Source organism: Dicentrarchus labrax, unplaced genomic scaffold, assembly GCF_905237075.1.
Source record: "Dicentrarchus labrax unplaced genomic scaffold, dlabrax2021, whole genome shotgun sequence".
In the NCBI taxonomy this organism is placed as follows: Eukaryota; Metazoa; Chordata; class Actinopteri; family Moronidae; genus Dicentrarchus; species Dicentrarchus labrax.
The window spans coordinates 16962436-16979044 of NW_026136723.1; the positions used below are offsets into that span (position 1 = coordinate 16962436).

General features: G+C 42.2%; 1 protein-coding gene across 2 annotated transcripts in view; it reads left to right on the plus strand.

Moving 5' to 3' along the window:
- Positions 1-16515, plus strand: part of atxn1a (ataxin 1a) — an 89479-nt gene extending 72964 nt beyond the window's left edge. For both annotated transcript variants that reach the window (XM_051391392.1, XM_051391393.1), the window contains 2 exons: positions 4256-6623; positions 9222-16515. In XM_051391392.1, coding sequence (XP_051247352.1) covers positions 4779-6623; positions 9222-9821 — 2445 coding nt within the window. In that variant the 5' untranslated portion in view covers positions 4256-4778 and the 3' untranslated portion in view covers positions 9822-16515. The remainder of the gene's footprint in view (positions 1-4255; positions 6624-9221) is intronic.
- Positions 16516-16609: the final 94 nt, after the last annotated feature.

Here is a 16609-nt window from a genome sequence, read left to right on the forward strand (position 1 = left end):
TAAATGCATCAAGTAGCGAGTATGGTCTAATGTGCATTACTGTAACATGTTGTTTTTATACATAATTGATACATGAAATATCAGTTTAATTCTGTTTTAATCATAAATATAAGACAATATGAGTTCTTTACAATTCATCCCAAAATCCATATGTTTAAAGAATACCTACAGGTATAGCATGTACTGGCCCTGATTTTATGTGAGTGATAAAAAGAAAAAGTATTATACTATATGTACCTCTGTGTATGTTTGAGTGTACTGTTTTGACCGTAAAAGGACAATAGTATAGTGCATGACTGAACGATTCAGGTTACTGACTCACACATACACAACAAGTTTTTTCACTATGTCACTAGTATCCCAGAAAGTACACACACACACACACACACACACACACACACACACACACACACACACACACACACACACACACACACACACACAGACTTTGGTAAGGTGGATCATTGTGTTTGTGAATATGTGTGTGTGAGAGACTAAAGCACATGGAGGACAGACGGCTTGGGTTACAGGTCATCTGATATCCACACAGACACACACACACACACACGCACACAAGTACACGCTGCAAACTCAGCAAGATTCAGGTGACATAGCTTTTCAGTGAATGTGTGTTTGAGTGTCAGTTTCAGTGAAGCAATACTCTCTCTTTTTGCAATGTAGGTCAGTTGAGCTTTCCTCTCGTTCTCTCTCCCTCTCCTGTGCATCCCAAGCCTTTCCTCACTCTCAAACCCCTGTTATCCTCTCTTTATCCCTCCCTCAAATCCCTTTGTCGACCCTCCTCATACTTTTCCTTCCCTAATTGTTCTGGTATTTTTTTTGGCCTGCAACATAACTGTTTCGGTTCACTCTCACCTCTCTTATCATGCACAGCACGCAGCTGTTTTCAGAAAAAAAGTTTTAAAATCCCATTCTAGCTACCTGCCTGGCAGCAAACAGCAGACAGACAAAGTTAGGATGACAAACCACTTTTCTTGTAGTAGTAGTTTACATCCTTTCTGCTGCAGTAGCAATCTAGCTGTGATATGTTGCTTGCCTTAGCACACACAGTTTTATATCTCATTACAAAATGCATATAATATTTCTTCTGGAAAGGAAGGAGGCTTTTTCACATGCACAGAGTGAACTGTTAGAAATGACGTGCCTCACTCTGAAGATAAAAGCTCTCGTAGATGGCAGCATAAACAGATCAGTGGCTGGATGTACAGACACTGTCAGTGTTAGATGTGACAGTTGATATGAAATGTCTCTAATCTAAGGGCTCTCAGACACATAGCATTCCTCTTATCTCAAAGTTTTAATTTGAGCAAGAGCTTGTTGAATAAAAGCACTAGTTTGGCTTATTTTCTTTGTTTATTTATCTATCTATACCGACACAGCACCATCAGTACAGTGAATGAGGTGTGGTACAGTGGAGAGACGGGTAGAAGATTCATGTGAAAGGAGGCCAAGAGACAAGAAGCAAAGACATTAGGAGACAGAAGATTAAGAACAGAAAACCATTAGATGGAAGAATGATAATTGAGAATGGAGTTATGAAGAAGGATAGGTGGGCAGGCTGAGGCAGGAGAGAGGACTCGAGTGGAGGTAGACTGAAGGAGGGAGAGGCAGAGAAGATTGCATCTCAGTGCTAAAACCTCACCGATCAACAGTACCTCTCAGTGCACCTCTGACTCATGCCTGCTTGATTGAACAGATGGTGTGTTCTTCAGAAAGTGCGTCTGTGTGCTCACTACCATAAAACACTGTGTGTTTGTGTGTGTGTGTGTGTGTGTGTGTGTGTGTGTGTGTGTGTGTGTGTGTGTGTGTGTGTGTGTGTGTGTGTGTGTGTGTGTGTGTGTGTTTACTCCTACGCCTGTCTCTGTGGTTGTGTTGTAGTAGCACTGCGACACTTCTTAAATCACAGGAATCTGCTTGGGATGCAAGATGTCCCTCGTCCTACAGAACTCTCACACACACACACACACACACACACACACACACACACACACACACACACCACACACACACACACACACACACACACATACACACATCACACACACACACACACACACACACACACCAATACACACAGGGAGTGCAATTAGTATCACTCTGCAGGAATTAGCAAATAAGCCTTAGGAGGTCTGGGAGGTGTTGACCCAGTCATTCTGGTTGAAAGATGAAATCTTTTGTGGCTTGGCAGCTACAGAGATCAGAGTCATCACCGATACAAGAGGTTGTGTTATGGGGTCTAATGTGAGTAGAGTTACAATTGCAGTCTTACATTCAATGATTTTACCAAACCAGTTGCATAAATGGTGGTTACTTACTTGCTTTTATAGCCATGTGACCCGTGTTTGCAGATTCTCAGCATTATGTCAAGACACATCATTTTTTGGATCAAAAAACCTTTTATATGTAGTTCTCAGTAGAAACTAGACCTTTCTTAGTGTTTGTTTTTTATGATTAGTCATGTGATTGGCCTTTTTAACTAAATATTTATGTTAAGTGTTTAATCATGTTTTTTCATCGTCTTATTGCCACAATGCTCATGTATTTCTGTAAGTTTAATTGTGCAAATTTCACAGTTGCATAAAAGTCCCTCAGCCTTTGACAATGTAAAGCGACTGACTTTGCCTCTCTTAACAGGAAATAAATTGACAAACCTTGTATTGCAGCCAGCGAGTTGTTGCTGTAACAACAGCAATGCTAGCTGCGCGTTTTTAGTTCGCGTTAGTCAGCTGATACACCGCCCACTTTCAAGTGTGCAAATATGAAGTCTAAGTGTATGTGCCGGTTTTGTTCACTAGTTAGTGAAATAGAGTGTGTGTTTGTGTGTGAACTTGTGCTGTGTGTCAGGGAAAGAACATGTGTCAGCATAATTGAATATGCCCAGGTGTCAGTGTTTGAGTAAGCAGGATGGTGTGTGTGTGTGTGTGTGTGTGTGTGTGTGGGTGGGTGGGTGGGTGGGTGGGTGGGTGCATGTGCTTGAAATGCTTGTACATTATTTATGAGATTCACACCAAGCTTTCCATCTTTTGCAGCAGGGGGTCCTCGCTAACAGATGGCACACACACATGTGGTACATACTCACACATACTTTATTGAGTACAACCCAGGCAGGTGCTGGAAACTTCTTGAAATTGTTTAGATTATTATTATTCGGGGTGCAAGCTTCTGGAAACCCATTGGATTATTTTTACTCTGGGCTCCCGAGTTTTTTTGGTTTATATTCTGTTTGTCGACCTTTATGGTAGAACGTATAGTTCAATCGTTTCTCTTCTTGGAGCCTGTTGCTGTGCTCCTGAATCGCTTGGTGCAGTGCATCATTTTGCTTTCCTATACCTTGTTTTTCATTTTCATGTCCTGTGTTTGCTGGAACCATGTATTGGTCTCCATCTTGTATTTTCACCTGGTTGCAAAACATGATCTAGGGTAGTTTAGTTTGCCATATCGTCATTAATAAATGGATGAATGGTTATCAGAAATCAGAATCAGAAATACTTTATTGATCCCCGGGGGGAAATTTGTTAAAACAAAATAGTCAAAAGTTTTGAGTTTTCATTTAGACTGAAAACATTGATTTAAAAAAAAAACTTTATGCTAACCAGTGACTAGTTTTTTCAATTTTTTGTTTTTTCTTCAGAGACAGTGTGAACGTACAGTAGACATCAGCAGTGCTCCTTTATGGCACTATACCCCAGACCAGGGTTACAGTGTTTTACTGTTTTATGCAGTGCATTGGGTAGCTTGCAGTATGTCATCTTTCAGATTCATTGAAAAACAATTAGCTGATGCAGTTTTAGGTTGCAGGAATTTTGAAAATTGGTCATAATGGTTGCTGTCTTGGTGAAAACAACCTGCCCACATAAAAAATATATATGAATTTGTATGTATTTATGTATTATTCATCTTTAGATCTAAGGCTTACAATCATATTGACAGATATTACAATTGCACAATTAGTGGGAATGATGATTTTTCAACACAGTTTTCATTTTCATTGAAATATATAGCAAAATTGATGATGTGACATTTGTTGGGGTTTTTACCAAACAAGCATGTTTTCTTACATCTGGAGAACAAGATTTGTAGGACAGGGAGTCTCTGCAGCACTATAATTATGTCACACATTTTACCTTTATCAAGAAATTGCAGTTTGCAGTTGATATCGATAATATATTATTATTTTATTGTACCGCCCTATTTAAATCCACGCCTTTTCCTAACAGTCTATCTTTCTCTTCCACAGGATTGTGCTGGGTGTCGGCAGGCTTGCTTTTGCAGGGAAATGATTCCGCATGAAGTGCGACGCACTCGGCCCCCCGTCGTCCTCGGCGGCAGCAGCAGGTGTGACGTCGTGACACTCTCCCCTACCACACTGAGCTCACCCTTCAGCCGCTAAAGACCCCTGGACCAAACAGACCGCCCTACCCCTCCCCTCTAACCACCTCTCCATATCTTCATCTCCATCTTTAATCCTTCCTCACCTGCTTGGTAGGGCCTGGATTTTCTTTGTTATCAAAGAAAAAGACCTGGTTCAACGGCCTTGGGTGAAGTGGATAGAGAGTGAAAGAAAAAAAAGTGTGGGAAAGTTCATTCATCGTTAATTAAAGTGAGACAAGGGGCAGATTATCAAAAGTGAGAAAAAGAGAAAAGAAAGTAAAATAGAAAGTTAGAGAGAGAGAGAGAAAACAAAAAAGGAAGATAAAGCTATAGAAGTCCAAAAATTAAGGAATTGCAAGTACAGTTAAGGGACGTGAGGCGAAGTCAGCATGAAGTCCAACCAGGAACGCAGTAATGAATGTCTGCCCCCAAAGAAGAGGGAGATTCCCTCAAGTACATTACCATCTGAAATTCGCTCACCCATCATGCCACCTGCCAGTGACAGCCAGCGCACAGAGAACATGGCCTGGCTCGCCAGTGTGGCTGGTGGCAATGAGAGTGGCGTGGGTGGGCACCGTAGCTCCAGTCAGTCTGACGGGCCCCAGTATAAATCCCTCTTCTCCACATCAGACACTTCATCCTCCTCTTCCTCACTGAGGTTAGTCTCATCTCTTCCTACAGTGTATACATCCCCTCTGTCACAGTCTACAGTTGGAGGAACTGTCCATTACACCCAACTGCCTCCCAACCTGCAGTTTATAGCCTCCCCCTACACTGCCCCATACACAGGCTACATCTCCCCTCAACTGCTTCCACCTCCTCCTCCACCTCCCCCCCTCTCCTCCTCCTCTTTGGCCGCACAGAGACCCTCACACACAGAGACAGTCTGTGCTCCTTCGCAGGCCTCAAAACATGACCAGCAGAGAGCATCCACGGGGCGTACCTCCATGCCTCCACCTTCTTCAGACCCTGCCCCTCACCATGTTCAAATGTCAACCTCCCCACGGACTGTGCCGTCGCCTCATCACCAAGGAGGCGTTCACCTTTCTCCCCACTCACTGCACCACCACCATACTTTGGGGCATGGGATGTCCCAGGTTGTGGTACAGTACACGGATGGACCCACCAGGAAAGAGGAGATTGGCACCAGACCCAGAGAGCTCCACAATGGAGAGCTGGAAAGGGGCCGGCGGTATGGAGCATCCCCTGAGTCCAGCCTCTCCAAGCCAGGGAGCAAATCACGAGACACCGCTTTGTCCTCCTACGAGGCACGCCAGCTGGTTCTGCCATCAGAGTACTCTACTCATGATCCCTCAGGGCTGAGAACATCTATCATGCTTATGCCCAACAGCCATGGGGACCACCAGCTGGTACCACCCAGAGCCAGCCCTGAGAAGGTGACAACCTCTGCACACCTGGAGAAAGGTGGCATCATCCTGGGCAAGCCTGTCAATCGCACATCCTCCTCCTCCAACACCACCTCCTCTTTCACGTTTCCACCCCCATTAAGTGTCAACAGCCTGAAAGCTGCTGTCAGCACACTGTCGCCCCAGACCGTTATCCAGACCACCCACAACGCTACAGAGTCACTGTCAATGGGGCTCCCCTCCACCAGTATCTACCCTCAGCCACCAATCATTGGTTACATCGCGGGGGGCAATGGGAGCCAGCATACGCCAATCAGCTACCACACCAGCCTACAACAACACTTACTCATTCCTGGCGCCCAACCGGTCATTATCCCTGTTAGTGGAGGTGGAGTCACCACATTGGAACCTGTAACTTCCCACGTAACATCATCGACCCAAGCCGCACCGTTTCCTACCACACTCCCACACACATACATTGCTGCCACTGCCACCAAAGGAGAAACTCTGGAACCCCACAGCGGCCACTATCACCAGGCCACTTCGAGTGCAGTGGTCCAAGCTCAGCTTCATCTGCCCATTGTTCCCGGTCCGCCGGGTCTGGTTGCTCCTTCTGCTCCTCCGCCCACATCCAGTACAGTGGTGCCCCCTTCACTCCCCCCATATTTCATCAAGGGCTCCATCATCCAGCTGGCTGATGGAGAGCTGAAACGTGTGGAGGACCTGAAGACAGAGGACTTCATCCAGAGTGCCGAGATCAGCAGTGAGCTGAAGATCGACTCGTCCACAGTCGAGCGCATCGAAGGGAGCCACACCTCACCCAACTTTGCTGTGGTTCAGTTTTCCGTTGGTGAGCACCGTGCACAGGTGAGAGACATGGAGCAACTGTTATTGAAGGAATAGACATTTTGGAAAAGTTTGATTGACATCACTCTTTAGTCTGTGCATTAACAGTTGAGCCTGGCTCTCTCCGAAGTTGAGAAATACTACCTCACTAATTAACAACTTTTAATTTTGTTTGTTTAACCCGTACACAAATGTAAAAACGTCGAATTGTGGTTTTAACAAGCTGAAACTATCGCACAGTCCTGGAGAACTTTTCATTTACATTTTGTTTTTGTAAAGATCAGTGATACAACATTTTTATTTTCATTTATAAGCTTTGGAGGTGTTAGTAGCTAATTCACAAGTTCTCAGTGCTGTCTCCATTGTTAATGCACAGACATGAGACTGGTATCAATCTTCCCGTCTAACTCTCTGAAAGAAAGTGAAACTCATCCTGTAATGCTTGTTTTTAATTTTACAAAGCATGATGAAAGTTTGCTAACCATAGTTTATTTCAGGACCCATCATTATGAATGGTGCTGAAACCTTTAGTCGATTTAAAAGATCAGTGGAAGAACAGAAATAATTTAAAATAATCGATTAACTCCTCTATCAAGTCTTTTCCTGAAGTTTTTATGTTGAAACACGTTTTACAATGAAAACTGTATAAAAAAATATCATGCAGTGCCAAGCTAATCAGCCCAGTTGTATCATGGATCTCTAAGAAGCCTTTTATGTATACTCTTGGCTGGTGTTATTAATGTTGAATGACAAGTGTTGAGCTGCGCCCGTATTAATGACTCTATAATCGTGAATCTCACAGGACTCCGCTATTCCCCTTGCGATGAAGTTCAATGTACTAGCAAGGCAGTCATGTAACAAACATGTTCTGATTACGAGCTTTAGAGACAGATCAAAGAGTCGACTGTTGAAATTTACTCATCAGGTTTTCTTTCAAGTATTCAGTGAAGCCAGGAGCACAAGTGCACTGATTCAGCAACACATTCCTGCTTTATTTCTACATGTAATACTTTGCATGTTTGAATTATTTATCTATATATGTGTGATTTAGGTCTGTAAAATACCTAAAGTACAGACGTAGGATACATGCTTTATTCCCAGATAATGTTTTGTACTTGAAAGGTTTAAGAGGCTTCATCGAACCCTTACTTTTCAATCTCTCAGTAATCTCTTAACATGTAATACTATGCTACAATTTATCCTTCTGTTATCTGTCTGTGGTTCTCTCTTACTCCTTCAAACACACTCACACACACACACGCACCCTTCTCACTGTCTTTGAGGGTGCGCGTTAAAGCCAGTTAATCTATTTCATCTGTCCACGCTGTGACTCGTCCGCCCACACAGCACATCTCTAACCATCTCTCCCGCCCCCGGCTGCTCTTTGATACTGTACCCCACAAAAGCTGACAATCTTTCAAAGACTTATCTTTCTCTCTTGTACGCCATCCGTGGCTCTTACTTTTTTTTCTTTCTTTTCCTGAGAGGTGGTAGCAGCTTTGAGTCCACACTCGGAGGACTTTACTCTGAGAAGTCAAAAATTATATAATACAGGAGGGAAAATATTGCCTGATGTTTGCTTTGAGAGGGTGTTTGATACATCTTCCACTTGTATCATTCTTGACATTGTTTTCCTTCACACTCTCTTCCTCACTCCTCTTCTCGTTCTACCCACCCTCCCTTTGTAATCTCGCCTTTTCGTCTCCATCTCAGTAGCTTTTTCCACTCCCACCATCTCATTCTCTCTACAATATTTCAGATATTCCTTCACTTCATCTTCTTTCTCCTCAGGTTTATTTTCTCCCTCGCTCTATCCATCATATCGCAAAGCCTCCACTGCGTCTGTCATCTCTTCATTCTGTCATACATACAAATCATAAAGCAGACACCAAAGTACAGAATTGAATCCAGAGGAATTACAATCTCTTCACAAAAATATGTTCCATCCTCTTCATTGATTTTGGACCACAAGGCTTCATTTTTGGGCTGATATTGTTGAAATATTTTGCCCCTTTGGTTACAAAGATAATTCTTCCTAGTAATGATTAGGTGGATTATGGCTGTCAACCAAATCTGATCAAACCACACCCATGCAGTCCTGATGAAGCAGATTAGCCACTTTGTCTACCACTTTAAGTCTAATACTAGTGTTGAAGTGGTAGATAAATTTTTTTCATTATGAATTAAAAGCACACATTAAAAGCACAATCATGTGCGTTTAGAGTCGTTCAGTATAAGCCTTGCTTCATTATGCAGTTCCGAGACTTATATATGGACTAAATGAATGAACAAACTTGATGTTACTCCCCCCTCCACCCGACACCAACCCCGATGTAGCTACTTGTTTGACTCAAACTATGTTATTACTATGCAAAGCACATCATTACAATAGCTTTTGCCTGTCCCCAAATTCCCTATAACATTGTGATGATTTCAGTTTACCTCTTTAGTGAACATTTCTTCTTTCTTTCGATTTCTTCCTAAATTAAAATGTTATTGTTGCTTATTTAGTCAGGACTATTTAAAGTTCTGGAAAAATACTATGTGTTTGAAACTAAGTTTTTAGGGGCTTAGAAGTCTTTGTCTTGATGTGTCTTTCCACCATTCCCTTTCCTCTAGGTGAGTGTGGAGGTCTTAGTGGAGTACCCCTTCTTCGTCTTCGGCCAAGGCTGGTCTTCATGCTGCCCTGACCGGACCACCCAGCTTCTGGAGCTGCCTTGCACCAAGCTGTCTGTGGGCGATGTTTGTATTTCACTAACCCTCAAGAACCTGAGGAACGGATCTCTGAAGAAGACGCAGCCCCTGGAGCTGGCCACCCCTGCTTGTGTCCCAGCCCCCAGCCACGGGCACCTCAAACCCCACAGAGCTGTCTCAGACGCTCCCCAAAGCTGCGGTGGAGGAGGCTCCAGGCACAGCGAGCGGGAGAATGGCATCAGCCAGCGAGGGAAGGGTGGAAGTGGCAATGGGAGTGGCACCAATGTGGAAAACGGAGATCTCATGTTTGGAGAGAGAGGCTTAGTTTCTAAATGTCAGGTTGCCGGTGGTGCAGAAGCTGGCTCCAGTAAGCCATCAGGAGGCAGGAAGCGGAGATGGTCTGCCCCTGAAGGTCGAAAAGTAGAAAAATCTGAGGAGGAGCCACCCTTGACCCTGCCCAAACCTTCCTTCATCCCTCATGAGGTGAAAGTCAGCATTGAGGGAAGGTCGAATATTGGCAAGTGAATGCTCGCAGGACTGTTAAGTAACCATTGGGATTTGGAAAAAAACAGAAAAGGATTCTACAAAAAAAATCATGAATGCCCACTTTAATGTTTCATTTGTCTTGGTTTTAAAGTTTTGTTTTCTGTTTTTATTTTTCTATCTTGAATACTGTACTGTAGAGGTAAATTTACCCTACATGGTATCACCTTACATTAAGTCCATGTAGTTTATAACACTTTTTTTTTTTTTTTGTAGATGGATTTGATATCACACAAGCAATCTGTGCCGTTTTGGTGGTTTTCACAATATGACTTATGGTGAGGGATTAGTGAAGAGTGTTTGTTGGTGGCTGTGTGGCACACAGGAGCAATGCTTGATGGCTCTTCTTGGCTGGATACACATTGCAGGTTATGTAAATTTGAAATTGAATTAGCTCTCAGTTAGTTTCTTGACAGTGATTTCACTCCCTGTGCACTGCTAGTGAGGCCGCCTGGACGAAAATCTTGCCACGCCAGTGGTTTTACACTGGACCACAGGAGTGATATAATGTCAGCTGATCCTAAGCATGAAGGATTTGTGGGTAAATCGTGAAATTTTTCATCTGCTGAGTGGGAGTAAGAAAAACATCCTTCTCCTTTTTTTTTTTTAGTATAAACATAGCACGTGTTATTCACCGTGTCATCAGGGTGTGCCAGACCTGATCAGTGATGTCATCAGGTGGTACCAGTGTGCCACACAATAGAGAGGGAACAACACTGTTCAGTTTGATGATGGTGGAGTCTTTACTTTCATCTTATTTCATTTACATTTTTTTTTCTTAAACCCCTCGTCTTCTATCTGACCAGATAGGTGTTTTCAATGATTGTCAAAAACCTTAATCAGGGGTCATATAGTCCTAGATTGAACCTAGGTGGGTCATTGTTAATGTGTAAATGTGAGATACCCTAACCTGATACATACAAGTGCAAACACACTGGGTTGGCGAGCTTCACTTTAAAAATAATGTTAAGAGGAAGACTTCATACAATCCTCATCGTTTTTTGATGAATTTCTTTATATTTTTTTAAGGAGAAAGGCTGTGTGAGAGAAACTGAGAGAATCTGCATGTCAGTTCCGAGAGGGTCGAGATGATTCAAAGCACTTAACACACCTGTCACACTCACCATACAGCCGACACATATTTGTTGTCTCTTTATTTACGCAGTACTGTATGTTTTAAGATTTTCTTTTTTATGTATATATATCGACAAGGGTAGAAAGTAGCAATAGCACTTTGGAAAGGTGAAGCTTTTGGAAAAGTGAAGGGGTTGTTTGGTAACGTGGGAGCGGATGTGCCATGGAATCACAACGAAAGGGATGATTGTGACAGGTATTTGAGAAAATTCCAGTTAGGTTAGAGAAGCATTTATGGCGACAAAAGGAATAAGAAATATGATGTTTTTCTTTAGCATGTGTGCTTGTACAGCTGGCCATGCAAAAAGTTAGGGAAAAGTATTGGAATGTGTTTTGAAAGATTGGGATCTGGTATAAGGATTAACAATGAAAAGGCTTTGAAATATCCCACTGATGTTCTGTACTAGACTAGAGAGCATTAGAAAGAAGTTCACGCCACAGAATTTTGAAGGGTGTCATATATTTGTAATGTATGTGTGCGTGTGCATGATGCTGGTCTGTGTCTGTCCATACACACACACACACATTCTTACACAAACACAAAACAGTACAGACTATCCCCCGAAACTCAATGACCTATAATATGTACTGTATTTGTTAATAAGCATTTAGATGAATGCAAATGCTTTTTGGTGCATATTGTCCCTCCTGCAAAGACACTAGTTGACTGACATTGGATTAATGCACACTGTTAACAGTACAGTTGTACAGAAAGTGTTTGTGTATGTGTGTGAGTTTGTGTATGAGTGTATGTATACTGTGTATAGGAAAAGGATATACTCATTTGATATATAGTCAGTGCTAAATGTCCAGTGTTTCTACTTGGAGTCGTACTTAAGAGAATCTTGCAATTTGCACATCAGGAGGAGGGAGAAGGGTGGAGACATAATTTTTAACGGCCCTGTCCTGAAACGAGCCCTAGACCACGTAACACACTGGAGGAGACCAGGGTTTTAGTTCCTCAACAGGCACTTATCACATTGTAGAGGAAAAGTTTCTACATCATGCAGTTAAGGTCAAATTACATTTGAGTTTCACAAACATAACCATATCTGTAAACCAGAATTTTAATATGTGCCTGCCTACTGAATTTACTGACTTTAGTTAAAGATATACCATTTGTAGTGTGTGAAGGAAAATTGAGACTTGTTTGCCCACTTTTCCTGCTGTTGAAACCAGGGTGTAGGGACTAGGGTGCAGTTTTGAGCACGGCCTGTGCTTTCAGCCAGCTGAAACCCTATTTTTGCTAAGATGTAGCAGTTACCTCAACAGATGTGCTTGCTTGGTTGTTCCAACGTTTAGAGCTTTGTAAGCAAAGCTTTCTCAGTTAAACATCCTCTCAGGCTTTTTCTTGCATATGAATGCCCGAGTTCTGTTCTTTTTCTGAGCTTGGTTTTTAGAGATGTAATGTGAAGTGTGCACCACCTGATGATCCTTTGATTATACTGCGTAAAGTATTGTCTTTATTTTTTCTCCAACGTCAGTGTAACTGAAATACACTGATGTTTTAGATTTGACAAATTGAAATTCAAAATGAAATTGGCAAAAATGTATCCGTGGTGGTGGACACACGTGGTCTGGGATTCAATATGTTCTGATTGTACGGTGCCATTCAACATGTAAGTGTTTCTCTCATGCTGCATGTAACAATGCAGTATGATCATGCACTGTAGTTAGATTAGCATGTGCAGGTTGCTGGCATAATAGTGTTGTTAAGGAGGTGGAGAAGAAGGTGGCTTCCTGCGGGCATATCTGTTGAGCTTTCTACTCAGCCACTGTATTTAGGTGTGAGGTATTTTTTTTCTCTAAGAAGTGAATCAGTCATATTTTCATCCCACTGATAATGTCGGTTTAGCTGTGTGGCGGCAACGCTGTTTCCGGTGGTGGGAGTGTACCAGGGTGATGGCAGGATAGATGTGTGCTCAGATGGATGAGGAATGGATGGATAGGTGGTTGAATGTGCAGATGGATGGTGATGGTGAGTAGACCCCATAAGAGATTTGAAAAGGCTTTATTTTTTTATAATAAAACAGGGTTTCTCAGATCAACACCACCACAGTAGTGCATTTTCATTTCTTCCTTTTCCTAATGAAACATCATGATCATTAATAGTGGAAAAAGGAGTACGTTTGTGTGCGTGCATGTTTTGCAATCTGTGTGTGTGCGTGACTGTATGTTTTGTAAGTGTTTGTTCTTCTTTTTTTTCTTTTTTTTCATATTACTTGTTTTTTTGTCCAAACCCCCTTTTCCCAACAAATGTAAAAGCAGAAACACAACATCTAAACAAACTTATCAGCCACTCAGACCAACAAAACCTTTACTGTCAGGTAAAAAAAAAACAAAAAACATTTTTAGCCAAAGCCAAGCGATGCTTTTGTTGCTTTGGTTAGTTTAGAAAGCAATAGTTCGACAATATTCAGGCACTGCTTGTGTATAAGTGGACACACACACACACACACACACACACACACACACACACACACACACACACACACACACAGTCATTCCACTCAAATTCTCTGCAATAAACATTTAATAATAATCCTCTAGCATTACAACCAAAACAACTCCTCCTTTCTTCCCTTAGAGAGAAAAACAATCTTGTCACATACTGGAACTTGTTTTTAGAAGCTAATATACCTGAACACGACTCTCTGCTTCAGTTAACACTATTCCCTCTTATCATAAAGTCGATTTAAACATAGAAATCGCAGTTGGAGCTCCAGTTGCTAGTTTTTTCAGGGAAGTGTCTCATATATGCAGTAACTGAACATAACCCCCAAAACCTCCACTGTCCCAGCTGGTCCGAGTCCTGAACTCTGTTGTCAAGCTTGCAGGTGAGCGTATGTCACGCGCACCTGAAAAGTAACCAGCAGACGTTTTTGACTTCGCCCAGGTCTGCCTCGTTGCCACGACTCCCGTAGTGACCTCGTTAACTTTGTTTCAGGTACCCAATCATAGCCAGCCAGCCTCACAAGCACCTCCTCCTCCTCCTGAGGCAAAGCAATCAATTAACTCTCAACAACCGTTAGCTACCTTTCAGTGTGGCCTTGCCTGGATATAACAGGGCTGGCCTGGACTGCCTGTTCCCCTCGTAACATCAACTTTTGATATTCGGTCTCCTTTACTAGCTTATACAGGTCATTGTGTTTATACTTAAGTGGAAATGCATGCTTAATAATAAGACTATGAAACAAAGCAATCTGAATTGTAGACACATTGTGAATGCAGGAGAGGTGAACGGCACATCATTACGTTTTTTGAGGGTTTGGTGTAGTTTTAATTTTGTTAAGATAATCCCAAGTTTAACCTTTTTATCCCCTTGAAATGTACCACAATGTGCAATACTTACATTTTGTCCCCCACCCCACCCTTTGCTGTGCCAAGTGTATGTAGCATAGTCCTACTCCAGTGTCTCATCCTTTCTAATGGCTTGTGTATTTTACTGTCTGTTGATGTGTGTGTCACATCTGTAAAGCGAGAGTCAGGATGTTCGTGAAGAGAAACAAAACCAATGGAGAGTTTGTCTGTACCTCTCTTTCCCTTTTGTCCTTGCGGCCTTCCTAAATTTGAGTGTGTGAGAGACTGTGTCATGTCTCCTCTGTATGTGTGTGTGTGTGTGTGTGTGTGTGTGTGTGTGTGTCTGCACCATATGTCATGTGTGTAGTATGTGTGCTTGCGTACACCTGTGTTCAAATGTGTATGAGCGTGTTAGGGTTTTGAGTGTATGAGGCATGTGTGCGTAATGGAGTGTTTTCTCCTCTAAATGTCTGTGAGATCGTAAACCCTGACCCTCAACGGTTCACGGTGAAACCCACAGAAAAAAGAAACCTCATTGCTAGTGGGGACCACTTTTGTAAAAAAACGAAAAACAAAAAAAGTTTTAAAAAAAATAAATAAATACAACAACCAACCAACAGAGATGCACATGTAAGTAGATGTAAAAGACTTGATAATGTTTCAGCACTTTCTAATCCTAGGATGGGCTTGGTCTAACCCCTCTGTCTCAGACCGATACCTTCCCTAGGGGTAACATTCATTCAAAACAGACAGAGAGAATGAGAATGAAAAAAGGAGGAGAATAAGGATGAAAAAAAAGAGAGATGGCTCAGTTTAAGTTTTTGCACATCACCTTGCCGTAACCTTGTGTTTATCTGTCTGTGCTCCATCTCGCTTGGCGCCCGGCGCGTTCTTGGGTCCAACGGGCCGAGGTGTTAGGTGGTTCCTTGGTTCTTTTCCACTAGGAAAACCTTTTCTCATGGAATGCATCCCCTCTTTTGTTGTGTTCGGGTTTGTTTGGAATCTTTTCCACCGTACACCAACCAGGCTGTGCCCTTAATTAGGCTTTGTTTTGTTCACATTTTTGAGTTCTAATTCGGCAGATACGTTTTATTTGTTTGCATTATCTTTGGTGCAGGAGCTTTTTCTGTGTTTTTGGTCTCCTTGTAGCACTCAGTATAATGTCAGGGGACTTACAACTATGTAGAGAATGTGTCATTGTTGAGTTTTTATGACAAGCTTCCTCACTGGAGGAACACTGCTAATGTCTTTTTTTTTTCTTTTCATTTTTTTAAATTGGCTTCTTGCACAGTTTTACAAATAATATGAATGTTGGTGTGTGAGCTTTGACTTTTTGATCAGAAAAAAAGGCATGTGTGCTCTTTGTTTCTTGATGTTTGTACTTTCATTTTGCAAAAAGGATGTGTTTTTGGCACTTTGTCGTGTTTAAAAGTGAACAGAATTCGATCAGGATTCCTTTTTTTTCATTCTTTTTTTTTTTCTTTTCCTTTTTTTGTATGACGTCGTCAATGTCCATAGCGCTGGATAACCAACTCAGGCAGAAAGAAAAAAAAATACTTGTAGAGACCCACTTAACAGTTTAGTTTCACCCCAATCAAATTACATAGTGGGCTGTTTCATATGGGTTATAAGATATGTAAATTTATTACATATAATTTGATATGATTAACAAATGTCATTATTGACAATTAACTATGAATTATTATTATGATATTATGTGTATTATGCTGGAGATGGCTTTGATTACTCTTCAGTGTACTGAACGTCTTTGTTCTGCCTCTCTGTGCAAGGCAACAAACACTTCAGCAGGGGACAGGCTGTACGGTTCGTGACCTCTGACCCTGCCCACTGCCACGGATGGGGTGGAGCTTATCTGTCAGCTGTGGCTCATTTGATTCCTCCCCCCTGTTCTGAACACTCAGCCCTGAGGCTAGCAACCAGTCTGTCTAGATGTTTCTCTGCTAACCTGTGACACCAAGTACTGAACTAAAACTTTTTGGCCCTCGAGACGTTGGCAGAGAACCAGACATCAGCACAGACCTGCACGGACAGTCTGGCCTGCAGGGAGCCGCAGCAGTTCCCAGCCAACTTGTTTGTACTATATTGTACTCACCAAGTCCCTGTGTCTCACCACCCCTTTCCTCTATAGCAATGGAGAAACCCTATTGGTGTATGTATTTGACATCTGTACAAATGCACCTCTTTGAAAAAGAAAATGAAACCTTGACATATCTGGAATAAATGGGCGACTTGTGTCTTTATTTAACACTAACAAACACACACCCTGCTTTTAAAACCTTATCTCCTATTAGCTATGATGTTTTTCCTCCACTGAT